Below are 26,908 nucleotides of genomic sequence, written 5' to 3' on the forward strand. Positions count from 1 at the left end.
GATGGGCTTGCCCCAAAGTGGGATGCAGCTCATTCAGACCCAGGGAAGACAGGCCCCTGCTCTGTACCACCCCCGCCCCGCCCCTCCACCCAGTGACCCTCCTCCAGCCCCAGTGCTCCCTAAAGGGTGAGGAATCTGTAGGGCCAATAAGATGTGTCCACGCACATCAATGCCCCCCCTTTAGACCACACTCTGGGAACCCAGGGCACCCAGAAGTCCCTGCCTGGTTGGACCCAAACCACTTCCAAGGCCACATGGGTCTCCCCTCTGAGTCCCTTCTATATAGGGGCACCACAGCCCTGGTGTGAGCCACCCCTAGGCCCAAGGGAGAGGTTAAGGGGTGGCTGTTTGCATGGAGCATGGACAGCGCTGGGATAAACAGTGTAGAGCAGTGATGGGAACAGAAGGGGACCTGGTTCCCCCTCCTCCCACCTGGACTCCACATCCCAGCGCCAAACTCTAGGGAACCCAAGAATGCTACAGTTGAATATGGCTTTTCATTTTGAAAGGTATCGTTGTCAAATAGGAAGATAGAATATATTTTATTTAACAATCTGTTAGCTTGATTTATAACCTTTAAATATTTAGACATATGGTATCTGGGTCTCCATGTGTCCTCTTACTCCAGGACCCACAAATATCCAGCCCCTGGCTGTAACCTGGGGTGGTTTGCCCACACAGGCAAACCAGTTCACTGGTGGTTGGTGGAGAACTTTAAACGCTGCGGAGCTGGGCGCTGCCATCACTTTCAGCTCTCCGCAGAGGACCACCACCGCTAAAGCCATGCCGTGTTGTGGGGCTAGGGCTGAGCATTCAAAGGGAGATTTTTGTGGAATGGCCTGGTGGTAACTGCCCAGGACATCAAAAGGTTAGGACTGGACCCCAAACATTCCTGGCTCCCCTCTTTCTTGCCCTGTTATGTACCTACCACCCACAAACATCTGAAACATTTTTATGTTCAACCTGTAGGCTCTCCTGGAGAAAAGGGTTCCATAAGGGTATGACTCACCATGAAAGATGCTATTTTTTCAAAAGCTGTTTCTTTCCCATTCCAGGAAGACCTTTTACTTCTAACATGGTTCGGTAAACACACTATCTTCTCTATGAATAGTCTCCGTGATTTTTTTATGGAGCCCCAACATATCCCACCCCCACCCCCATCTGACTCTTTGCAGCCTTAAATGTGTGATCTTCTCGACGCTTCTCCAGCTAGATCCCTGATTCCCCAACAGCAGGAGAGAATGTCTTATCCTTCTGCAAAGCCGGGATGGAGCCCAAGGCAGACCTCCTCATGTGGGACATATCTCTGAAGTTTTGTCTCTTAGCTTTTAAAGCGGTGTTGATTTCTTTCTTCCCCAAAATAATTTTTCCCCAAGTCTTTGAGTCAAGCTGTCACTCCAGGAAGACGGGTAGTGTTTATCCTATGGCTTGGCATCCCTAAGGGTACCGCAGTTTGAGAAACAGAGAGGCGGTCTCAGTTCTGAAGTTCCTCCTGCCCTCCTCGGCAACCCTTTTCTGGCTCCATAGTTCTGGTCTTGAGGTGCAGACACCATGGGCCTTGAGGAGTACTGCTCCAGAGAGGGTGTTGCAAGGCTTCCTGGGAATTCCATACGGTGCAGCACGTCCCCCTCCACAGATGCAGACAGGCTGCTTGGAAGTTGTCATTTCCGGAAGGACTGACAAGGAGGCAGGGTGGTCGTCTCTCCGCACTAATAGATTCCTCTCTCACCACAGACCCTGACAACTCGCTGAGTGTCAGCATCCCCGAACCGTCCCCACTGCGGGTCCTCCTGGGGACCTCCCTCACCATCCCCTGCTATTTCATCGACCCCATGCACCCTGTGACCACCGCCCCTTCCACCGCCCCCCTCACCCCGAGAATCAAGTGGAGCCACATTTCCAAGGAGAAGGAAGTGGTACTGCTGGTGGCCACGGAAGGACAGGTGAGGGTCAACAGTGCCTACCAGGACAAAGTGTCACTGCCCAACTACCCAGCCATCCCCAGCGATGCCACCCTGGAGATCCAGAACCTGCGCTCCAATGACTCTGGGATCTACCGCTGTGAGGTGATGCACGGCATTGAGGACAGCGAGGCCACCCTGGAGGTCGTGGTGAAAGGTGAGAGCCGCCCCAGGGACGCTGGTTCACCTGTGGGAAGAACCCCAATGCTGTCCTCCCCCTGTGGACCCAGGCAGGTGGGCGCTGAAATCCCAGCTCCCGCCCTCCCCACACACACACCAGTCTGCATTACTTAACTTCCTTCTGTTGTAACAGGAAGCTGGTAAGGTCATTCTCTCTGGATGAGGAGGGGATTAACTCCTTCCTGGCCACAGTCACATGGAAATGACAGTTTGTGTTTTGCCATGATCCTGTGATTCCATGGGCCTCGTCATCATCCCCATTGTAGAGATGAGCACACTGAGGCTGAGTGACTTGCCTTAAGTTGCCCTAGAATGAGTCAGAGCAGCTCCTGACTCTCCATCCAGGTGTCTTTTCCCTCCCCCACTCCCCACCCCAATTCTCAGTTCCAGAAGCCAAAGAAAGGGAGGAAGAACCCCCCCACACCCTGGTCCCCTTACTCTCAATGGCCCAAGGAGAATGGTTGTGTCCTTGGTTGACTTCAGAACTTTGGTCAGCACCAGATTTTTCTTGTTGGATGGCTCTGTCCAAGACGATCCACTCCTGGGGGTGCCTGCAACAGGGTTCCCTCCAGGATGCCCCTGGGCTGAGGGTGCACGCGGCTCTAAGTGTCTGCTTCCCCAAATCAAATGTGTGGCCTTGGAGTGACAAGAAAAATTATAAAATTTTAGTTCAATTCAAAGACCTTTCTGATTCTCAGAATTACAGGTATTCAAAAAAGTTGCCTTGTGAGTAGTGAGGTCCCCGTTACTGGACATATTCCAGCAAAGGCAAAAGGACCACATGCAACTGTGGAAGGGGGGGGTCCACGCATGAGCTAGAGGCCCAAAGCAGATGACGCCAAGGTCCCTAGGACTCGTGCCGGCATGCTGCGAGGACCTCAGTCCCAAGAGGCCATGCCTGACCTGCTCTCTGGCCCGCGCCTGTCTTGCAGGCATTGTGTTCCATTACAGAGCCATCTCCACACGCTATACCCTGGACTTTGACAGGGCGCAGCGAGCCTGCCTGCAAAACAGCGCCATCATCGCCACTCCCGAGCAGCTGCAGGCCGCCTACGAGGACGGCTTCCACCAGTGTGATGCCGGCTGGCTGGCCGACCAGACTGTCAGGTGAGCCCCCAGGCCACCAGCCGAGGGGGGTGGGCGATGGGCTGGAGCACTGAGCAGCACTGAGCTGGTGCCAACATGATGCCATGGGCAGCCACGGTTAGGGTGGTGGCCAACTGTAGGTCATGCACCCGAAGACCAGTCCCCATCCATGTGATTCTGACCTGCAGTGGAGTGAGTGGCTGCTCGCAGATTTGCTCACGTGAACATTCTCTCCGTGCAAATTACACACCATCGTTCTTCCCCAAATATTTACTACCTGGCCGTTTACAGAAAAGGTTGGCAGGCCCCTGACAGAACGTGTTTGGCGCCAATAAATATTCAGTAAAGTGGGCTGCCTTTCATTACCCATAGCTGCGAAAATACGCATCTCGATAAAGCTGGAGAAAAACTTGTGAAAATAAATAGTCCACACATCCAGGACAGACGCGGGCAAACGCATCAGTAAGCCACCACTTCCTCCCATGAGGGAGGAGGACACAGGCCTGCTCTGTCCCCTCATGTCACACCCTCCCACTTTGGGTTCCTGGCAGGTACCCCATCCACACTCCCCGAGAAGGCTGCTATGGGGACAAAGATGAATTTCCTGGTGTGAGAACCTATGGCATCCGTGACACCAATGAGACTTACGACGTGTACTGCTTCGCGGAGGAGATGGAGGGTAAGGCCACCCTGCCCCTTCCCAGAGCCCTCTTTCAATCCCCTTTACCTTACTCACACTTGGGATCATGAGGGCCTCTTCGGGTAGAGCACTAACTAGGGCACCACAGACTTGACCCCCATTCTGCCAAGTCCAGAGGGTGTTGAGGGGGAAGCATGGGGAAGCAAGGGTCCCAGGCTCCTGCAAACTATCTGATGCCACCACTGGGCCCAAGAATACTTGTTGCTGGTCCCTCACCTGGAACTGCCCCTTCCAGCCAGGATCCCTGCTGCTCTGACCAGCCATCACTGTCCCAAGGTCCTCTGCACCAGCAAAACCAGCCCAGGCTTGTCACCTTCACAAAGGCTGGGCCCATCAGAATCATAGTTCCCAAGAAAGCTGGCTTCCCAGCCCCCTTCTCTCAGCTGTTGCCAGCCCCCAGCCCTGCCCAGGCCATTCCCATGGACTAGTTCTGGAGCGCTCCGGAGCCAGCAGGAAGGAACCCGGAATCTTTCTCTGGTTTGTAAAGGGCACTAATTTTGGTCACGGTCAGAGCTACCAGTTACCCAGGCATGTGGACGGCACCCCTTCCCCCATGTGCACCCATGCATTCCTTTTGACATTCCAGACTCTGCCACCTCAGCGCCCGCCCCCAAGCTCACAGCTTCCCCAGGGCCAAGAAGAAGCGTGCCATCTTGGCTCATTCCGAGGCAGCGCCAGTCCCCAGCTCTCTCACCACCATAGCTCCCTTTCCTCATTCTCACCCCAGGGGCCAAACTGGAGCTATTAAGTAACAAGTATTTGTGTTCCCATTTTTGGCTAACCAACGACAAATATAACAGCCAATCAGAGCTGTCACTGAATGGAGAGAATCAGAAATATCTCAGAGCCCATGCCCTCAGCCCGACCCCTACCCCTACCCCTGGCAAAACCTTCTCAGGTTTTGGAAATAGTAGAGTTCACAGCCCCCACTAATGCCCTTATGGACGCTTTGGGGCCTGGAGACCCCAATTTGGGAACCAGCGCTCTAAGGGTCAAAGTCTGATGTCTGCTTTTGCCATCAGAATTAGAATTTTTTAAAAAGATTACTTGAGTGGGTGATGCTTACCTCACAGGAAAGGTGCCCTAGTGGTGGGAAGGTCCCCAGCAAAGTGAGGAGCCCACGTGCTCTGAGCGGGAGTATTTCATCCTGGGCCTTATATTTGCTCTCTGCTTTCCGCACCTCCTTGCCATTCTGGCAGCTTCTTTCGTGATCCCGTTTCAGGAAACCAATGCCACCCTGCTCAAAAGCCCATGGGAACTGAAGGGCAGGATCTGAGCTACGGGAAGGGCTTTGAGAAGTGGGAGTCCAAAACAAGTTAGAAGGTGCTCGAGACCTGGAGGCACCTCATGGGTCTCCCTGGGGCCCCGGAGCAGAAGATGGGAGGGAGATGCTCACCCTGCCGTCTGTGTCCTTTGCAGGCGAGGTCTTTTATGCAACATCTCCAGAGAAGTTCACCTTCCAGGAGGCCGCCAATGAGTGCCGGCGGCTGGGTGCCCGGCTGGCCACCACGGGCCAGCTGTACCTGGCCTGGCAGGGCGGCATGGACATGTGCAGTGCCGGCTGGCTGGCCGACCGCAGCGTGCGTTACCCCATCTCCAAGGCCAGGCCCAACTGTGGGGGCAACCTCCTCGGTGTGAGGACCGTCTACCTGCACGCCAACCAGACCGGCTACCCCGACCCCTCGTCTCGCTACGACGCTATCTGCTACACAGGTGCGGCTGGGGCTGGAGGCCGGAAGGGGGGTCACCCCACCGAAATTGGGGCCCAGAGGAAGAGATCTTGGAAAAGGAGGCTTGTTTTTACCCCTTCAAGGGGTCACCGGATACGTGAACCCCATGTTTTAACACTCCCCATTTCTATTAGTTCCTGGAAGAGCTACGGTAGAGTTGCAGGCCTGTCTCATCTGCCCAGAACAGGCTTAAAAACATGAGCTTGAGCGTCTGTGTTTGCTCAGGCTTGAACCCCAGCTCTGCCACCTGCTACGGTGCAACCATGGGAGAGTCAAGGCACTGAGCCTCACTTTCCTCATCTGTCAAATGGGGAGATGGAGGCACCTCATGGAAGATGGCAGGGCCTGACATGAGACCATGCCCCCACAGGAGGCCACTGTTATCTGCCCTTGAAATTGAATGTGCTTAAAAGGAGGACCAAAGTGTTATTTAAAAGAGTGTCGGGGGGAAAGTTTTGACAGGGACTTTATTTTGAACATTTAGAGGAAAACTTTTTCAAATAAGCTTTTTATCTTATAGTTTACACAATCTAGGTTGTAATTCCAGTTAAGTGCTGGTTCTTGGAGGGGAAAAGACAATTGATAATATGCAGTTGCCTCGATTTTTATGACAAAATTGGTGACAGCGCAGTGGCATAACTCATTCCATATTTAACTTCCACAGTCTGATCTAACCTGAAGAGGGTTGTTTTTGCAAAACTAATTAGGATTTCCCCCAAAGCCTCTTTCAACCTTTCAATAGTCTAACCACTCTTCTCGAAGTCATCACGCCTTCATGGATTTTCTCTTTACTGATGATTAACGGTCTCATTTCTGCCCGACCCTCACTTTTTCGTGCCTGAGGTGGGGAGTTATCTTATGTTTCATCAATTTCATGAGCTCCTGCATCTTTGGCGAGATTTCTCAATTGCCCTTTGTAACTGATTTACCTTGTGCCATTGGCTGGTTACAACATCAGATGGTCAACAGGGTGGTCAGAAGACAGGTAAGGAGGTGGCTGGCATTGGTCAGGAAGGGATGCTGCAGCATGACTGGTTTTATAAGCAGTGAGCTGACTGGTCCATATCTCGTGCTACGATGACTTTGCATTCTTTTGCAATCTGGAAACTGTGGGGTCCCCTCTCATGAACAGTCAAATAGACGAGGACCCCACAATGAGCCCAGCAAGGTGCCAGGCACACAGTGGGTGCTTTTTTCCCTGCCCCAGCAGGGAAGGATGTGGGGTCAGTGCTCACCTCCCTCAAACCAGCCCCAGGCCGAGTGGCTAAAGCTTTTCTTTGTCCCTGTCCCAGGTGAAGACTTTGTGGACATCCCAGAGAACTTCTTTGGGGGGGGCGAGGAGGACATCACCATCCAGACAGTGACCTGGCCTGACGTGGAGCTGCCCTTGCCCCGAAACATCACGGAGGGGGAAGCCCGAGGCACCGTGATTCTCACCGTAAAACCCATCTTCCACGGCTCCCCCACTGCCCTGGAGCCCGAGGAGCCCCTCACACTGGCCCCTGACGTGGAGGCCACCACCATCCCTGAGGCTGAGAATGGCACTGAAGAGGCCACGAGGCCCGGGGCCTTTCCCGAGGAGTCCACACCTGGCCTGGGCCCCGCCACCGCCTTCACCAGCGAGGATCTCGTCGTGCAGGTGACCGTAGCCCCAGGTGCCGCCGAGATCCCTGGGCAGCCACGATTGCCGGGGGGTAAGTACCTGCTCCTCGGGGGGCTGCATGGAGCAAGGGGTGGGTGGAGAGAACTTGGACTGGGGGTCTGCACCCTCCACTTAACCTGGGACCTGGGGCCTGGGACAGGCCTCTCTCCTCTCACACGTGGTTCTCCTTGTTTGTAAAACAAAGGGGATAGGTCAGCCCAGTGACGTCCATGCCCTTTTGCCATAAAGCATTTCCTTCAAATCAAGTGGCAGGTGGCAAGCAGCGTATCTCTATCAGGCGGGTAAAGGTGCCAAAGGGGTCTAGGTGAAGCGAAGTGGAGAACGGGCTCATCTGTCGGGTACCCTCCTCACCCCATCGGGTACCTCCACAGAATAGAACCATTTGAAAACTGCCACACTGGGTGACTCCCGGGGCCTGTCACAGCACTGACCCTTCAAGACAGTGGTCCGAAAACTACAGCTCGTGGGCCAAATCCAGTTGCCACCTGTTTCTATACAGCCCATAAACTAAGAATGCTATGACACTTTTAGATAGTTGGGGGTGGGGAAAATCATAAGAAGACAAATAGTTTGTGACATATAATGAAAATTATATAAAGTTCAAATTCCAAAGTCCACATTAGCTGGGAATAGGATCGGAAGTAGGAAAGCTAGGAGGGGGTTAAGGAAGGTCACGCCTCAAGAAGCCAGGGCTCTCTCCAGGCCCGAAAAGCCTTGAGAACCGGGACCCAGGGGCACCAGCATTGTGGCACGTGGCCCATGCCCTGAGCCTGCCTTGTCTCTCCTTCTTTCCCTCTCCTCCTCTCCCAGGGGTCGTGTTCCACTACCGCCCGGGCTCTGCCCGCTACGCGCTTACCTACGAGGAGGCACAGCAGGCCTGCCTGCGCACGGGGGCGGTCATCGCCTCACCTGAGCAGCTGCAGGCCGCCTATGAAGCCGGCTACGAGCAGTGCGATGCCGGCTGGTTGCAGGATCAGACCGTCAGGTGACGGAGCAGCCAGACTCCCCTCCCAGCCCAAACCCAACTCTGAGAGGTCAAGATAGGGAGCCACATTGTGGCCCGGCACCCAGGCTTAATTAACCCTGAGGGTTAATGAATGAACCAGTGACTCCATGACTCCCTTCGTTTCTCCCCAGAACTGAAGCATGTTCTGAGAGAATAAGGCCCTGGGTGATGTTAAGTCCTTGGTCATTTCCCCCCAAGACACAAGAGTCCCCCAGTCCCTTCCAGCTTGACCCAGTGCCGTTCCATGCAGTGGGCGCTCTTCTGAAACTAGGAATACCTCAAGAGCCCCCAGACCCTTTGCCCAGTATAAGGGGCTCCTTCGTGGTTTGAATGCCACCAGACAACCAATGACCGTCCCCTGGGGTAGCCTACCATCCGCACCCTGGGGCCCCGTATCCCCCAACGCCTAAGCAGGCCATCATCCACCCCTCCCACCCTCCTTTGCAGATACCCCATTGTGAGCCCACGGACCCCCTGTGTGGGCGACAAGGACAGCAGCCCTGGGGTCAGGACCTACGGCGTGCGCCCACCGTCAGAAACCTATGACGTCTACTGCTACGTGGACAAGCTCGAGGGTACAGGCCCTGTTCTCACATGTCGGGCCCCAGATGGGCAGGGGGCTGACAAGGAAACACAAAGAGGGGGCAATCCACCAGCCACCCCGGCTCCGACCCAGGAGCCTGTTTACAAAAGAAGGCCCACGGCCCCTCTCTCAGGTCAAGCCCTTCTCTGCCTCCCAAGTGGTTTATGTGGATTCCTCCAGCAGGGGATCATTAGCTCCTTAAAAATGCATTGAGTTCTGTGGATAAATAAATCCTTTTACATATACCTGGGGTGCCCAAAAAATGTCTACAAGTGGACACTTTGGTCAGCGTTGCTCAAGCAGTAGTTCGCCGTCATCAGAAGTGCCTGGACACTGATGGGAACCACTCTGAGCACCTCTTGTAATTGCAGAAGTCACACGTGACTTGTATTCATCTCTTGTTATTGGTATATATTGAATATTACAATTTTAACACAGTTTTCCGTTCTTAAAATGTGCATACATTTTTTTGGCACCCTCTGTATATATGCCATCTGCCTTGTGTAAAGTCCCAATACCCAGGAACAAATCAAAGGCTCTATCAAATCCAGCAGTAAACACCAAAAGAAACCTCTTTAATTCTGCTCAACTAAGCATTGTCCAAGCTTATTTAACCACGGGTCCTTTATTTTCGTTTTATCTCATTTCTTTTAATTTCAATTAAAGTCACAAAATTACTATTCCACTGAACCCAATTTTGGAACTGCTGGTATTATAGAAAGATTTCAGCATTGCCATTCACTTGTTTCAGGACCTGGATAAATTATTTAACCACTCTAGGCCCCAGTTTCCTCGTCTATAAAATGGGGCTGGTTATGCTCGTATCAGAGGCTTTTTTGAGTATTACATGGGACGTGTATGAAAAATGCCTGGCACAAGTAGGTGTTCAGTAAATGTGAACTTCCTTCCACCAAATCAGACAGGCCCCCTGGGGATAGTCTAGGTGGGTACAGTGGTTACAGGACCCGACCCCTGCCCTCAATGAGTTCACAGGGTGGGGGTGGGGTGGGGGTGGGGGTAGGGTGGGTGCCACAGGTCCAGTGTCCCCAGTGCTTGCTGCTAAGTACTATGATGTAGGGGAGCACAGGGGGATGTGAGGGTGCCCAGGGGTTTTCTGTCTTAACCAGGGGAGCAGGGGTGCCTGAGTGTGATGGGAGAATCTAGAAAGGAGGGACAGAGGGAATGTAGAGGAACCAATCTGTCTCAGTTTGGCTGCAAGTTTGGAACTGAAAGTCCCAACTCCTGGGACCTCCCCGTTGGTCACCCCATTTCCCAGTGTACCAGGGGATCTAAGGGGGGAGTGGTCCAAGAAGGGTGTGCTTGGGCGGGGCGAGGTCTTTAACCTACCTGTGCCATGGCAGGTGTCTCACTCCATGAATAGGGCTGGGATTGGGGGAGGAAGGTGACAGAGGGAGCCCTGCCTCTGGGTGAGGAGGGGCCACCCTGGCCATGAGCTGAAGGGTCACACCTGCCACCTGCCTCTGTCCCCAGGGGAGGTGTTCTTCACCACACGCCCGGAGCAGTTCACCTTCCAGGAAGCCCTGGATTTCTGTGAATCCCACAATGCCACGCTGGCCACCACGGGCCAGCTCTACGCCGCCTGGAGCCGTGGCCTGGACAAGTGCTATGCTGGCTGGCTGGCCGACGGCAGCCTCCGCTACCCCATAGTCACCGCTCGGCCTGCCTGTGGCGGGGACAAGCCAGGCGTGAGAACCGTCTACCTCTACCCCAACCAGACAGGCCTCCCGGACCCGCTGTCGCGGCACCACGCTTTCTGCTTCCGAGGTAAGTGCCCTCACCTCTCCTCCCGCCCTCACTTCTGCACAGGGGTTGACCCCCCGGGGCTGGCTCTTCTTGGCCTCTGCCACTCGCCCCATCCATCAGAGCAAGGAGAAAAAAGTCAGTCCCTCTGGTACAGGGACACCTCTGGCACGAGGCTTTGAGCCCAAGGCAAATGCATCCTTCTAAAGTTTCCCAGAGACAAGAAGAGAGAAGTGAGTAAGATCTTGGGCTCTAAAATCAGGCAGACCTGAATTTTAAGTATGACTCTGCTGCGTAGTAGCTGTATGACCCTGGGCAAGTCACTTAACCTCTCAGTTCCTCTGCTTCAGCTATAAAATAGTGATATTGTAGTTTCCTACTTCAAAGAGTTGCTGTCAGAATTAACTGGGAGAGTGCATAGAAAACATATGGCATAGTGCCTGGGGTATAGTAAATGCTCAATAAATGTTAGCTTTATTCTCATAAATAAATAACACATATGTGTACTGTTTTAATTTGTACACCCTTATCAAATTCTCTCCTGCTTGTAAATATTTTTGTGATGAGTTTAGTCAAATGATTCTATTATTCTTCACTAAGCACTAGCAATGCATACTTTTTTGACCCATGCTGAGGACAGCCTGCCATATCGACCATCATTATCAGTTAGAGTTCGAAAGTGACGTCATTGAATAACTCAGTGGGCGTGGCCAAGTTGTGTCCACGGCAGGCACTGCTGGGCTCTGATTGGATGAGTTCTCACAGGGTCCTTGGGTCTGGGTGCACTGAGCAGAATAGATTGTAATAACAGCTTATGCCATATTTCACATACTATACATCAAAACTGAGTGTCTTTGTAACTCCCTGTAAATCTATAATTATTTCAAAATAAAGTTAAGGAGAAAATAACCTGAGTGTCCCCAAGTTCCCCAGATTTCCAGGGTCCCCTTTTGAAATCCCATTCACAGAAAGTTCAGCCCCACTCTGCCAGCCTCAAGGCCAGTTCCCTCTCATAGGATTTAATGAGACTCATGCCCCAGTACCCCTCTCCCTGCTCTGGGCAGCAGAAGCCAAGCCATTTTGCCTCCCAGTAAATTCCCAGCAGTACACCCCCCGACCCCCCAACCCTCCATGAACTCAGCTTTTTATATAACTTCAGAGACAGTCAACGACCTTCCCACCCAAGCCCACTGCTGGTTTCCCCAAAACCAGAACAGTTTCCCACAGTCGGTGAATCCCACCTTCAATCCTCCAGTGACACAATGGCCGCGTGGGTTTTAAATAGCACCCTCCTGTTTTTTATTCTCTCACTCCTAATTTCTGTCCCCAAGAAAGGTAGCATCATGCAGTAGTTGACAGCATGGAGTCTGGCACCAGATACTTGGGTTCAAAGACTAGATCTGCCACTTATAAGCCACCTACTCTGGGCAAGTCACTTAACTCTGTGTCTTAGTTTCCCCATCTGTAAATAAGATAATAGTATCTATCTCAGAAGGCTGTTTTGGGATAAAATGCTTCTATATACATAACACCTTGAAACAGTGCTTGGTGTGTATGATAAATTCTATACAAGAGACGCCCCAGACCAGCCTGGAATAAAGTGCTGACGGCGGGTGCATGTTGATCACGTATAGCTAAAGCAAATGGCTCTTAGAAATGGAGGAAGCCAAAGTGATCTCGCTGGACTGAGGGATGCAGGTGGCAGGTTGAGGCCCAGTGAGGCTCTTGCACAGGCCTGGCCCACCTCAGCGTTCCCTACTTCCCCTCAAGGAGGACCACCTGGGATGGGTCACTGGTAAGAAAGAACCTTCCCCACCCACCTCCCCTTTAGGTGTCTCGGCGGTGCCCTCCCCAGGAGAAGAGGAGAGTAGCACACCCACGCTACCCTCCATCGTGGAGGACAGGATCACTACTCAAGCGGCACCTGGCGTGGCTGCTGTCCCCTTGGGGGAGAAGACGACTGCAATCCCAGCTTTCACCATTGAGCCAGAAAACCGGACGGAATGGGAAGCAGCCTCCCCCCCAGCGGGCACTTACCCAATGCCAGGTCCGTGGTCTTCTCTGCCTCACACGGCTGGGTTTAGATGATTCTCACATGCATTTGAGCTGCTGCATCGTCGGCAGTGGGGCTGGGGTGGGGTCTGAAAATGGGTTTTTCCATCAAGCGGTCAGGGGGTGCTGGTGCGATGGTAGCCAGGCCCCCACATCCAGGGGGTTGTGTGGATGGCACCCTCTAAAGTCTCACAGAGCACAGCCTGAGGGTGGTGGGAAGCTTCCTTGTCCCCTCCCTCCCTCCTTTTCTTCCAACTTTCTTTCCAGAGACACTGTGCGAGGTTCCATTAGAAAATGTCTGAACACATCTCTGAGCTCTTGAGGGCAAAGTTTAACTGTGGAGGGAATGGAATTCAGCTTCTCTGTGTGAGTTTAAAATGGGGCAGGGTTACTAAATCCACACCTCATCTTTCTTCCTCCTTTCCTCCAGGGATCCCTCCTACGTGGTCTCCCACTAGCACAGCAACAGAGGAGAGCACAGAAGGCCCTTCTGCAACAGAAGTGCCCTTGGCCTCGGAGGAGCCTTCTCCCTCAAAAGAGCCATCCCCCTCGGAAGAGCCATCCCCCTCAGAGAAGCCATTCCCCTCGGAGAAGCCATTTCCCTCGGAGGAGCCATTCCCCTCAGAGGAGCTATTCCCCTCAGAGGAGCCTGCCACACTTTCACCCCCAGTGCCCAGTGGGACAGAGCTGCCAGGCTCTGGGGAGACATCCAGGGCACCTGAAGTCAGTGGTGACTTCACAGGCAGTGGAGAAGCTTTAGGAGGCCTGGACACCAGTGGGCAGCCCTCAGGGGTAACTGCAAGTGGACTGCCCTCAGAAGACCTTGACTCCAGTGGTCTCACCTCTACAGTGGGCTCAGGCCTGCCTGTGGGAAGTGGACTGGCCTCAGGGTATGAAGATGGAATTACGTGGTCCAACACTTCTGAAGTTGGTGGGCTGCCCTCGGGAGGTGAGGGCCTAGAGGGTTCTGCTTCTGGAGTAGAGGACCTCAGTAGACTGCCTTCTGGAGAAGGTCCAGAAGTCTCCACCTCTGGAGTAGGCGATCTCAGTGGACTTCCTTCTGGAAGGGAAGGTCTGGAGACCTCTGCTTCTGGAGTAGAGGACCTCAGTGGACTGCCTTCTGGAGAAGGTCCAGAAACCTCTGCCTCTGGAGTAGGCGATCTCAGTGGACTTCCTTCTGGAAGGGAAGGTCTGGAGACCTCTGCTTCTGGAGGAGAGGACCTCAGTGGATTGCCTTCTGGAGGAGAAGGTCATCTAGAGATTTCTGCCTCTGGAGTAGGGGACCTGAGTGGACTTCCTTCTGGAGGAGAGGGTCATCTTGAGACCTCTGCCTCTGGAGTAGGTGACCTGACTGGACTTCCTTCTGGAAGAGAAAGTCTGGAGACCTCTACTTCTGGAGTTGGGGATGACCTCAGTGGACTTTATTCTGGAAGGGAGGGTCTAGAGACCTCTACCTCTGGAGCCGAGGACCTCAGTGGGTTGCATTCTGGAAGAGACGACTTGATTGGGTCAGCTTCTGGAGCCTTGGACTTTGGCAGAACACCTTCTGTAACTCTAGGAAGCGGACAAGCTCCAGAAGCCAGCGGCCTTCCCTCTGGATTTACTGGTGAGTATTCTGGAATAGACCTTGGAAGTGGCCCATCCTCTGGCCTGCCTGACTTTAGTGGACTTCCATCTGGGTTCCCAACTGTCTCCCTAGTGGATACTACGTTGGTGGAAGTGGTCACAGCCACCACTGCAGGTGAACTGGAAGGGAGGGGAACCCTTGGCATTAGTGGTGCTGGAGAAATATCTGGGGTGCCCTTCAGTGAGTTGGACATTAGTGGAGGAGCTAGTGGACTCCCTTCAGGAGCTGAACTCAGTGGCCAGGCGTCTGCGTCTCCTGAAATCAGTGGGACAACATCTGGACTCTTTGATGTCAGCGGACAGCCATCAGGGTTTCCTGACATCAGTGGGGGAACATCTGGGCTTTTTGAGATCAGTGGGCAGCCAACAGGGTTTCCAGGGGAAACATCTGGAGTAACCGAGCTTAGTGGACTGTCCTCCGGACAACCAGACGTCAGTGGAGAAGCTTCTGGAGTTCTTTTTGGCAGTGGTCAACCATTTGGCATAACGGACCTGAGTGGAGAAATGTCTGGGGTCCCTGACCTCAGTGGGCAGGCCTCAGGGTTGCCAGAGTTGAGTGGAACAACATCTGGAATCCCTGACCTCGTTTCCAGTGCCATGAGTGGCAGTGGGGAAGCTTCTGGCATTACATTTGTGGACATCAGTTTGGTTGAAGTGACTCCAACCACATTTACAGAAGAAGGTTTAGGGTCTGTGGAACTCAGCGGCCTCCCTTCTGGGGAGACAGATCTCTCGGGCACATCCGGGACAGTAGACATCAGTGGACAGTCGTCTGGAGCAGTTGACTCCAGTGGGTTTACATCCCAGCCTCCAGAATTCAGTGGCCTACCAAGTGGAGTAGCTGAAGTCAGTGGAGAATCCTCTGGAGTGGAGACCGGAAGCAGCCTGCCCTCAGGGGCATACGATGGCAGTGGACTTCCATCGGGTTTCCCCACTGTCTCTCTTGTAGACAGAACTTTGGTGGAATCTGTAACCCACGCTCCCACAGCCCAAGAAGCTGGAGAAGGGCCTTCGGGCATTCTGGAACTCAGCGGTGCCCATTCTGGAGCACCAGACATGTCTGGAGACCATTCTGGAGTTTTGGACTTAAGTGGGCTGCAGCCCGGACTGGTGGAGCCCAGTGGAGAGCCATCAAGTACCCCATATTTTAGTGGGGACTTTTCTGGCACCATGGATGTCAGTGGGGAATCCTCTGCAGCCACAAGCACCAGTGGGGAGGCCTCAGGACTTCCAGAAGTTACTTTAATCACTTCAGAGTTCGTAGAGGGTGTTACTGAACCAACTGTTTCCCAAGAACTTGGCCAGAGACCCCCTATGACCCACATGCCCCAGCTTTTTGAGTCCAGTGGAGAAGCCTCTGCGTCTGGGGACATCAGTGGAGCTACAGCAGGGTGCTCCGGCTCGGGGGTAGAAGCGTCGTCAGTCCCAGAAGCCAGCAGCGAGACGTCTGCCTATCCTGAGCCTGGGGTAGAGGAGTCTGCTGCCCCTGAGGCCAGCGGAGGAGCTTCCGGGTCCCCTGATCTGAGTGAAACCACCTCTGCCTTCCACGAAGCTGATGTGGAGGGAGCCTCAGGCCTGGGAGTGAGCGGCAGCACCTCGGCCTATCAGGAAGGACTCAGGGAGGGCTCGACCGCCCCGGAAGTGAGTGGGGAGTCAACCAGCACCTACGATGTGGGCGCAGAAACATCGGGCTGGCCTTCGGCCACTTCCATGGCTTCTGGAGACAGGACTGAAATCAGCGGAGACCTGTCTGGTCACACGTCGGGGCTGGATATTGTCATCGGCACCAGCAGTCCAGAGTATGAATGGACCCAGCAGACCCAGCGCCCTGCAGAGGCGCATCTAGAAATCGAGTCCTCAAGCCCCTTGCACTCAGGAGAAGAGACCCAAACAGCCGAAACAGCCACCTCCCCAACAGACGCTTCCATCCCAACTTCTCTGGGAGGAACAGAGGAATCGGAGGCAACCACTGCAGGTATTGTTGGGATTTTTTTTCCTTTAAATGTGTGTGGGTAGTGCAGACAGTAGCAAGTACTAGGCAGCGTAGATTCACGGTTCCAAGCGCAGCTCCCCCACAGATCAGCTGTGCAGCCTCAGGCAAGTTTCTTAACCTCTCCGATCCTCATCTGTAAAATGGGAATAGTACAGGGAAGATTAAACAGCCTATAAATATAAACAAGCCCTCAGCATCATACTTTGCACATAGTACACACTCATAAAGATTACTGACTGTTACTGTCACACTGAGGTTACACCACAAGGACAAAGAATGTCTCTAAGTGAACTCGACTCTTTGTACTTGGCGCAGGGAGAGGACGTAGTGCAAACATTCTGCTCCTGTCCCAATCCCATGGAGTGTGAGATGAGAGAATAAATCTATTGATGCCATTTATGCCCAAAGATTTACTTTGTGCAGGGTTCACACCAGCACAGATTAAGAAATGATGACGTGTCATTGTGGCCAAGTCCTCACCCCCACCCCGTACAAGTGACTCCTCTGTACTGCAGTAATTGTCTCACCTCAGCCCCATCCCAGCACCAGGGGCTGACCCTTTTCCATTGCTTTTTGCTTTGGGATCCCTGGCACCTCCCTGTCTGCTGAGATCTTTCCTAGACACTGGGGCTGGGTGTCCAGGAGGGACAAGGTCACCAGAAACATGCCGACCCAGTCAGCCTCGTGAGGCCGGGGGCGCTTGTGTCCTAACCTCAAGGTCTGGGAGGCAATGCTGCGACCCAGGGAGCTAGATTCTTGATGCTCAGCCTCTCCCTGGGGGATGCAGCCCCCGCCAGGTCCTGTGCTGAGGAGCCCTGTGGCGCTGGGACCTGCCAGGAGACGGAGGGACATGTCATATGCCTGTGCCCCCCTGGCTCCACTGGCGAGCGCTGCGACATAGGTAAGACCCTCAAGGGGTGGGGAATGCAGACGGGAGGGAGGGGCTGCAGGCGGGAGGAACTAGCAAGGTCAGCAGAGGCTCAGGCTTCTCAGACTGGGAAGAAGAGGTGGGCAGTGACGTGTGTGGGTCGAAGCCCCAGGCCAAACATGGCACGTCTTTCTAGGGCACTTATTCTATAGGACGGTTTAAGAGAAAAAAGCCAAGTGAAGGGATTAACCTGAGACGTAGTTAGTGTTTTGTCAAGCCAGTGATTGCTCAAGGAGTAGAATGTAATATGTGCTTGAATTTTGAAGATAAAACTTGAAACTTCAAAGAAGTGTTGAATGAGGGTGTGTATCGGGTACAGCTGGTCACGCCCCACAGTTGCTGGGAGACACCCCAAGGGGCTGTCGTGTACCGCACAGAATGAACCTCTGCAGGAAAGCCTGGGCAGCCCCTCATGCTCGGGTTGGGTGGCGTTTGGGTGCCCCTCGTGACCTGAAAGAAATGACACAAACAGCGCTTGTCACCCCCAGTAGGATTCACAGCTACAGGTCAGCTGTGACCTAGCAACAGCATCCTGCCACTGGGTGTCCACCCCCTCCCCTGGGGCCTTGGTTTGTCCTTAGCCATGTGTCACCAGCCTGTGGGACAGGTGAGGAGCCCGGGGACTCCTCTGATTGGAGGTGGCCCCCGAAACGAGATGATTAGAATCTACCTGTCATTCCCTGAACACTGCAAGGCCTGTGGCCATGAGGCATTGCACCCCATCAACATCACATCCTTGAGGGAACAAACACCCTATGACCTCCAAGCTCAGATTCTTGGGTGAGCTCTGTACTGCCCCACCCTCTGTCCAAAGTCAGGAATCAGAGACCAGGGTCTTTCATAAAAGGTAAAACCCTCATTCTTAGGACACATGCAAACTCACAGCCATGGGTCCTGGCGGGAAACAGCGACTACCAGGTAAATGGTACCGGGCAGCTATCCTCCAATAGCCTTTCCGTCACTCACAAAGAAGACTTCTATGTTTCTATGCATATTAATATATATGCAAATGAACACCTCGTGAGAGTATATGCTCACGAGAGTATATGGATACACAGGGACCAGGGTGGCCATCTACTCACCCTTTCGCCCACAGGGGTCGGCCTCTGCTCACGTGTAGGGGCCATGACTGAGGATATTGTAGGCTTCCGTGGCCAGAGAGGGTGGGCTCTGCTAGGAAGGTCCTGGCCTTACTGCCAAGGGGACAATATTTCCACTGGGCCTTAGTGACCCCAGGGACTGTACCCCTCCATCATCGACCCCCTCCAGGAGGGCAGTTGCTCCCTCTGTCCTGGAGAGGAGCACCCGAAGAGTACTTGGGGAGACCATGAGTGTGCTTTCCAGCAGAGCAGGGCCCAGAGTCCTCAGTCTGCAGTTGGAATGGCTCTGTCTGTCTGTGAGCAGCGCCCCCTGGAGGACATTGTGCCAGGTCTGCTCGCACGTCGTCTCTCCATCTGTGTATGCAGGTGGACAGTCCCACTTGGATAAAGTGTTAGGGAGCTCAGCTCAGTCCGCCACCTCAGCTGGGTCAGCGAAACGCAGAGACCAAGAGGACTTCGGGGACTGGGGCAGGCGCCAGGACAGGAACCCCCTTTGGCCTTCTCTTAGTATCTCCCTACACCTCTCCTAGCAGCTCCTTCCCCAACCTGATACAGGAAGCATAAATGTGACACAGGTATCAGAAGTCACATCAAGACTCATGTCCCGGAACCCCTGCAATTAGAATTAGGTGACAATGGACCCTAACTAATCACTGTAAGGACAGCCTTTCTCTAATCATATATTTTTAAAAGGCTTTCTTTCCCGCAGTTTCTTCCCAGACAGCTCTGGGAGTATCTTGGTCACGTCAGTTGTTCCCTTACCTGTAAAACCGCACAGTGTTGCTCATGCCACAGAGCTGTTGGGGGGATAATGTCTGTGTGAGAAGTAAGATCGGGCTCAGAGAAGCTTCTCGAGACATACTGGTTCTCTCTTCTCTTCCTTCATGCAGCCTGCCCAATGCCCAAAGCCCTTCCCGTTCTCCACCTGCTCCCACCTGTCTAGGGCCCCCCACTCTGTGCTCACAACAGGGCCCAGCCTAATTCCTTTCATTGTTCCCGAAGACGAGCAATGTCCTAATTGCCCTTCACAGAAAGAGGTGGCACTGCAGGGCCAGAGTGGCTCTTCCAGCCAGAGGAAGAGGAGCTGAGGTACCACGGGCCTGAGTGGCCGATAAGAAAGGCCCACACAGGTCACTCAGCCCTCTTCCTACTGCTGGGGATACTGCCTCGCCACATCCCTCAATGGCCCCCGTGGCACCCACCGGGTCTCTGGTCTTCGGAATTGTGGCCCTTTCCCTCCTCATCGGTGACGCCAGGGTCGTGCACAAAACAGCTTCTGAGCCCAGCAACTGCTTCCTTCCGTTTTAGTCCTCGCCCCCTTCTCAGATTTTGTGCGCTGGCCAAACACAGAAGGAAAACAACATTGCTCCCTGGACCTCAGGCGGCCTGGGGGAGGGGGATAAGCCCCTGGGACACCTGAAGCCATCAGGCCTGGCGTCCCCTGGGACCTCCGCCTTTCCGCTCTCTCCCCCACGGGCTGGCCAGAGGCTCCAGTGTTGATATCTGGCTCTTCTCCCCACGGGCCACTCCTGTCCCCTGCTCTATACAACTGCTTTAGCGCCTACGTTTGCTTAATATCCCCTTGCCCAGTGCTTCCCGTCTCCCGTAATGACGCTAATGGACAAAAGAGAACAATAGCTTTCCTGAGACAGGAATGCGCCCCCAGCTTCCGCCCGGCCGACCAGCCTGACCTATTGCTGCTACTGCTGCTGCTGGGAATCCTGGTGCATGCTGGGAATCCAAGTGCATGCTGGGATTTCAGTCACTTCCGCATGCATTTCGGTTTTGCTTGGAACAGTCAGTTCCACACGTGGAACTGGGGGTTTCTCGTCCGTGGTGTGCAATCTCTGAGATGAAGTCAAGAACTTCATGGGAAGAGAGAGAGCGATGCCTGAGGACTGGAGAGTCTCGGGCTCCCCACCGCACAAACCCATCTCTGGTCCAGAAGCATCTACTATGCACGAGCAAAAGGGATCCAGAAGAAAGTGCTTTTTTTTTCCCCTTCTAATCAGAGGATTGACTTTAACGTCCAGTCTGCTCCTGGGAGAGACAAGAACTAAGTCCTGGAACGTATTTAGGACACTGCTCACGTGGAACCACCCCTAGCCATGTCGGGTCCTGGAGGCTGTATGAACACAGGTGCACGTACGGAGGCTAAGACACATATCACGATGCCCCGTGAGCCAGTGGAACCCACTCATTTTATGATCTCCTGGGACGAGGAGCTTCACAACACCGTTTATCATGTTCCCAGGGGAAGTAGCCCAGAAAACACCAGCAGGAGCCTTTGGAGTATAAATGCAAAGAGAGCAGAAGAGCCCCTCTAGGTATCTGGATTCTCGGAAAGATGCAGAAAGAGCAGATTAGGAGATTCCGTTCTCACCTCGGCTAACGGAAGAAAGTTTGATGCGAAGGTCAATGACTTACTAACTCAAAAGTCCTGCCAAGAAGTTGGATCAGAAAGGCCATCTTGGACCAGAAGAACAGAAGGAAAGAGCCTGCCTGGGTCGGTGCTGGTGGGCAGCCACTCACCAAATGCTGCACTGGCTTCAAAACACTGGTCTCCCACCAGCCAGGATGGAGCCCCTCTAGAAATTGTGACTCACTGAAGGTGTCCACATTCTGGGGCTTTAGGCTGGAAGGAGATTATGTGGGGAAATACGGGCTGGTTTGCCATCCCCCCACCCCAAGAGAATGATACTGGCTTTACCTTCACAAGATACTCTAGAATCTTATTTCCTGAAGATATAAACGGTTTCTACAACCCCCAAATTTTGATGCATCTCATGCAAATACCCCATGCTGCCATTTCTCATGGCCCTGAACTCTTTGGACCACTTGTTCGTTTTAGTACTGCACAGCTTTGCCCGCTTTCCTTGGTTCATAACCACAGAGGAAGCAAGGAAAAGAAAGAGCTCTAATGAAGCTTCAAGAACTTGACTTTCAGTGTCCGTGCTCAGAGCTAGTTCAAGCCCATGGTTTCTTGGAATAGTCTCCAGAGAAGGCATCTTACCTTGGAGGAACTCCGAGCTCACTCCCACACTAGGCACTTGGCTTCAGAAGCACCCCATCTCTTCACTCACTGGGAAATCGGGCTCCAATGTGCAGCTTGCCCATCAAGAAATCACACACATCCAAGAAAACCCTGGTTGGATCTTTGGCTCAGCACTCCACGATGGCGGCAGCAGCAGCAGCAGCAGCAACAGTTCTTAGAAATCCAGCCACCCCTCCCAGGGCTCTGGAGAGCCGCAGGGCTGGCCACCCGTACAGAGGCTGCAGTGTTTGCAAAGCTGGAGTTGCCGGCGGGAGTCCTAATGGTGGCCCTTGGTTTCTTGCAGACATTGACGAGTGCCTCTCAAGCCCTTGTCAGAATGGAGCCACCTGCGTGGATGCCATCGACTCTTTCACATGCTTATGCCTTCCCAGCTACCGAGGGGACCTGTGTGAGATCGGTACGGCCGTCTCGGCTTCAGCTAATGTTACTAACTGCTGCACCCCAACTCCTCCCTCACCCTTCCCTTCTAACCACAGGGTCTAGGCCTTGGCTGGGGCCCCCACTGTCCATCCAGATAGCCACTTCAGGGGCCACATCTGCGAAGGCCACCCCACTCACTCCCACTCCTTCTCTTGCTGTTCCCCACGAAAACCTCCCTCTGGGGCGTTGGCTGATCTGACCACAGGCGAGAGACGCAGGCCAGGCCAGCCTGCACTTTGGAATGTGGGGCTCTAGGGACCCTTGAAAACACTAACCTTCTCCAGGGCTTCCAGACCTGCTGGTGCCACCATCAAGGCAGGGCATGCACCAAACTAAGAGGACGGAGCGGATTCCGTGCATTTGTCTTCCAGGAAGCTATGGGTGGGACTGATAGGTTCTCACCCCGGATGACAGCTATGGATCTTCCCTGCAAGGTCACGGGCATGTGTCTGCCTGCTGTATTGCCCAGGGGAGCTCGGTGGCCCCCTAAGGCTTTGGGAGCCACCATGCTGTGCTGGCCAAGCTGCCTTCCTCTTCTTCTCTTGCAAGAACTATGGTTTGCCAGCCTGAGAGCTCCCGCGTCACCTGCATGCTCGTCACGCTTGGGCAGGGACTGCTGCTTGTCACCTCATCACCACCTGCCATGTCAATGCCACTCTAGCCTGCACTTCCTTTCTCCCTCCCTAGTGCAAGAAAAAAGGCTGCCCAGAGAGGACACAGCCTCATTGCAAGGGACAGGGGCTGAGTTTGGTCTCTTGGGCCTTGCCAACCCCTCTGCTTCTGTACCTAGGCCAGGCTCTGCCAAGGGGAGCTGTGTGCCAGGAACCTCCTAGGGCCAGACTGAGGCCCCAGCTCCCACCATTAGTGCTTCCTAGTCTCCCCCATTCTCCTGGATCTCAAGACCATCCCAACTCAGAAAGAGGGAGATGGGGCGTACAGTTGCTGATAGCAATGGCCCATGTAGAATTGGAAGTGTGCAGGGTCTTAAAACCATTTTGAATGAACTCTCACATTGGACATCCCAGAAACTTCCAAAAAGCAAGTGAAATTCCTGGGAAGTCTCCCTTTGACCCTAAGCGGGTAGGAGGTAGTTTTGGATTGCATGTTCCTTGGAAGCACTACCAAGGTCACAGACTAGTGGAGGAACTTAAAGCTTCTGGAAGAAAAATCCTGAATCCTCCTTCCCTGCAGCCTCCAACCCTCCGCCTTTACCCCAAGACCCCAAGAAATTGGGGCATGGGGTTTTGGTTAGGGTGGGAGTCAAGAGTTATAAGGATTTTCTCCCCAGATACCAAAAAATCTTCGTCATAGGGGAGAAGGATGCCTCTGGTCCCCGGCTGCCAACGCCAACTGGGGCAAAGGTCTGGAAGGAAGGCTGAGAGGCCTCAGAGGCCTCTAACAGCTCTTGGGCTCCAGACTGGGAGAAGAGGGGCCCTGCCAGAATGGAGGGCTCTGCATTTGATGGAGCAGAGATAGGGTGTCGTAGGCACCCACCTGGGCCCCGGGCCTAGATGCCCAGCTAAGCGGGGCTGCATCTCTTCTCCCGCTCCAATGCTGAGCCCCCACCACTCCATGGGTGACTCATGCCTCGGCTCTGGCCTCCTGCTTCTTTCAGTTGGTTCCTGTGTCCCCAGAGCCTGCATCCTGCACGGCCCTGCCCCTCCCACAGCAGCTGCCCCCTGCAGCTTTGCCTGCCCGGCTCAGCCCTCAAGCACTGAGGTAGCCCAAGAATGGACTCACACAGCAGCCTTTGACGAGGTGTCTGGCCTCCTGGCCACCTCTGAGGCCACTCAACCTTCCTTCCAGAGCTTTGCCCGAGTTGGCATTGGCAGGCGGGGACCAGAAGATATTCCTTTGCCCTCCTGCCGCTCTGCCTCTAGTGTCAGGTTGCTGGCCTCCCCCTCTCTCTCCGCTCTTCCCAAATGTGTCTCTTCCAAATCTGCCAAGCCTCCACCCCTTCAGCCTAAGCCTCCTTCCCCTCAGGCACGGGTCCTTTCTTCCTAGAACAGGCGGGTTCTCATCGGTGGCCCCCAATCGGGGAGGCTGCCATACAACCTGAGAGGCTGGTGGTCCTACGCGCAGCCCCAGGGCCCTAGGGGCACCCTTCACCTGGGAGGCCCAGGGGAAGAGGGAAGAGACGGTATTGGAGTTCCCTCTGTCCAGTGCTGTGCTGGCAAATGTTTAACCATGGGCTCTTGAAGAGGAAGGGGGAGCCCTGATTTGTGGCATCTGCCAGCTTCTGAGGTAGAATACTCCTACCAGAGCCAATTTAAAGCTACCACTGTGATGTCACTGAAGGCAGAGTTGGGGAGACACACTTCTAAGGGTTCTCCCAAGCCTCAAAAATCCGGCTTCAACACGCCCTTGCCTCTGTGTAGCCCCCTAGGCTGCTCCAAGAGTTCCAAACCAGGCCCTTCTCCTGCACTCAGAACCCATCACCAATATCGGTTCCCGTCTTCATCTGCCACTAAGAAATAAAATAAAAAGTCACGGCCCCTGGGTCATGGACCCTGGGGTTGGCTGCCTTGCCCTCCACGAGGCAGGCTCAGTGTTCTCACCTAGAAGCTGCTCTGAGGAACAGACTTAGAGCTCTTAGTGTTCTCTGGACCCAAAGCAAGCATTTGCTCCTCTGTCCCCACCCCAGGTTCTGCTTCATGCCCTCAGCGCTGCCTGCAGCTGCCTTCACACACTTGCCCACAACCCCCTCTCCTTGGAGCCTCTGAGCCTCTGAACCACGTCTTGCCTTAAACCTCAACACCTCCCACCTTCCCACCTCTTTTTACCTGCCAGCTCTGCAGAGCAGGCATCCACAGGAGAAAAGCTTTGGGGTGGACCGACATCAGGGAAAGAAAGGACCCCTTGCATTTCCCAGGGGGTAGAAACATGCCTGAAAGTTCCAGGGGGCCAGGGCCAGGCCTTCCTGACTTCCAACTTAAGCCTCTATCCAGCCGGGCCTCTCCCTTCCTTTGAGGGCATGACATTGAAGGCAGGGTGAATACAGGAATCTGTGCCATGAGACTGGCAGCCACCGCCATCTCCAGTCGGCCTCAGCCCCTCCCTTCAAGCCCCTGACCTGTGTTGCAGACCAGGAGCTGTGTGAGGAGGGCTGGACCAAGTTCCAGGGCCACTGTTACCGCCACTTCCCCGACCGCGAGAACTGGGTGGATGCCGAGAGCCGGTGTCGGGAGCAGCAGTCACATCTGAGCAGCATCGTCACGCCCGAGGAGCAGGAGTTCGTCAACAGTGAGTGTAGCGGGGTCTCCAGGACCTGAAAGGAGAGTGGTCGTACAGGCCAAGGGCCTCACTTGCCAGAAGCCAGGGGTAGGGGGCAGGGAGGGAGGGAAGGGCTGCCCGTAGGCGGAGTTCCCTGAGACGAGAGAGGCTTTTGGGGCCAATGGCTCTGGCTGCACCCAGGACAGCCCACTGTCTGTCCGAGAGAGCCCCAGACTAACCTGTGGCTGTCCTCCGTCCGTGCCAGCTTGGGGAGGTGGTCCGGCGTGCACTCCAAACATGCTGTACTGAGACCCTTGTCAGGGCCTCCGGAAGCAGGTGGCATGCTCCTTCCTGCCGCCCTTCACCCCCTCTGCTTCTACAAGCTCACGTTTCTCGGACACTTTGGGGTGTCCAGCACCAGGCCCAACACCCGTGTCCTCTCCCCAGGCAACGCTCAAGACTACCAGTGGATCGGCCTGAATGACAGGACCATCGAAGGGGACTTCCGTTGGTCAGACGGACACTCCTTGGTGAGCCTGCTGGGGGCCCCAGGCAGAGTTGGCAGAGGAGGGGGATAAAGACACCCCCCCCCAGAGAGAGAGAGAGAGAGAGATGCATTCAAACCACATGCAAACACTCCCTGAGCAGCTGCTGGGCCGGGTGCCCTGAGGGCAGGGATGGTGTCGTTCCTTTCTGTCTGTGGACACCAGCCCAGGGCTGGACAAGCTGAGTGAATGAAGGCAGGAAGGAAGGCAGGCAATGAATGAATGAAGGCAAACCCACTGAGGGACATATGGAAGCGTTAGAGGGGTTCCTTGCCTACAGACGACTTGGTCTGCTCAAGGACACAGACAGACAGACAGAAAGCAGCACAGATGCCAAATGAACAGCACACGTAGTAATGCCGCCTGTCAGTCAAGAACCTCAGCGAAGGCTTCCTGGAAGGGGTGACTGCGAACAGGGTCATGGGGCAGGGGAGCAGTAACGCCAGAGGAAAGGGGCCTGTTTGTCCTGGAGCCAGGCTACAGGGAGACGCCTGGGGCGGCTGAGTGGACTTGGGAGCCTTGTCTCTGCCACCAAAGCAGGGCAGCCTGTGTGCCCAGTCCCTGCTGGCCCATGTGGAAGAGGGGAGTGACGTCAGCTCATCAGGCACTGTGACACCTTGGGGTTCTGAGCTCCCGAGAAGGACCACAGCTAGGGGGTGTGACCAGTTCTTTTGGAGAGTCCATGGGGTCCATGGCACCCAGGGCAGTGCTGACCAGACTCCCAGCATCCTTGGCACCGCTGCCAGAAGAGAAAGCAGCCAGGCCAGGGGCTTGACCAGCAAGAAAGTGAGGGTCAGGCCAAGCTACGGGGCTCCTGCCTTCTTCTCACCCCTTCCCCACCCCCACCCACAGCAATTTGAGAACTGGCGCCCCAACCAGCCCGACAACTTCTTTGCCACCGGAGAGGACTGTGTAGTGATGATCTGGCACGAGAAAGGGGAGTGGAATGACGTTCCCTGCAATTACCACCTGCCCTTCACGTGTAAAAAGGGCACAGGTAAGCTGGGCCTGGGGGGGTCCAGGGAGGAGGAATCAAGACTTTAGGCTCCAGTTGTGGGAAGAGACAAGGGCAAGTCCCTTGTCTCCTAACTGCTCATGTCACTCACGGCCACTAAGCAGACTGGAGCTGACCTGGGGGGCCTCTCCCAGAACCAGCATCCCAGGGCCAACGGCAAGGGCAAGTATACTCCTAGGGACCAGTTAGGTCCCCCTTTCCGGCCCCGCCACGAGGATATTTTTGGAAATAAAGATCTGCCTGGCTCTCACCCGCTTTCTCTACCTTTCTGTCCCCCTTTCATCTTCTCAA

The 26,908-nt window shown here is 54.4% G+C and overlaps 1 protein-coding gene across 4 annotated transcripts in view; it reads left to right on the forward strand.

Moving 5' to 3' along the window:
• The window catches only part of ACAN (aggrecan), a 47,482-nt gene that overhangs the window by 18,854 nt on the left and 1,720 nt on the right, over positions 1 to 26,908 (forward strand). The window contains exons 3-17 of one of the 4 annotated variants that reach the window (XM_019726736.2): positions 1,735 to 2,118; positions 3,074 to 3,248; positions 3,779 to 3,906; positions 5,347 to 5,640; positions 6,950 to 7,351; positions 8,131 to 8,305; positions 8,774 to 8,901; positions 10,401 to 10,694; positions 12,502 to 12,717; positions 13,153 to 16,323; positions 17,129 to 17,242; positions 21,708 to 21,821; positions 24,929 to 25,087; positions 25,505 to 25,587; positions 26,455 to 26,599. In XM_019726736.2, the coding sequence (XP_019582295.2) occupies positions 1,735 to 2,118; positions 3,074 to 3,248; positions 3,779 to 3,906; positions 5,347 to 5,640; positions 6,950 to 7,351; positions 8,131 to 8,305; positions 8,774 to 8,901; positions 10,401 to 10,694; positions 12,502 to 12,717; positions 13,153 to 16,323; positions 17,129 to 17,242; positions 21,708 to 21,821; positions 24,929 to 25,087; positions 25,505 to 25,587; positions 26,455 to 26,599 (5,982 nt within the window). The remainder of the gene's footprint in view (positions 1 to 1,734; positions 2,119 to 3,073; positions 3,249 to 3,778; positions 3,907 to 5,346; positions 5,641 to 6,949; positions 7,352 to 8,130; positions 8,306 to 8,773; positions 8,902 to 10,400; positions 10,695 to 12,501; positions 12,718 to 13,152; positions 16,324 to 17,128; positions 17,243 to 21,707; positions 21,822 to 24,928; positions 25,088 to 25,504; positions 25,588 to 26,454; positions 26,600 to 26,908) is intronic. The other 3 variants (XM_019726740.2, XM_019726739.2, XM_019726741.2) reach the window with 3 other exon arrangements.

The sequence above is a fragment of the Rhinolophus sinicus genome, linkage group LG13 (assembly GCF_036562045.2).
Source record: "Rhinolophus sinicus isolate RSC01 linkage group LG13, ASM3656204v1, whole genome shotgun sequence".
Taxonomy (NCBI): Eukaryota; Metazoa; Chordata; class Mammalia; order Chiroptera; family Rhinolophidae; genus Rhinolophus; species Rhinolophus sinicus.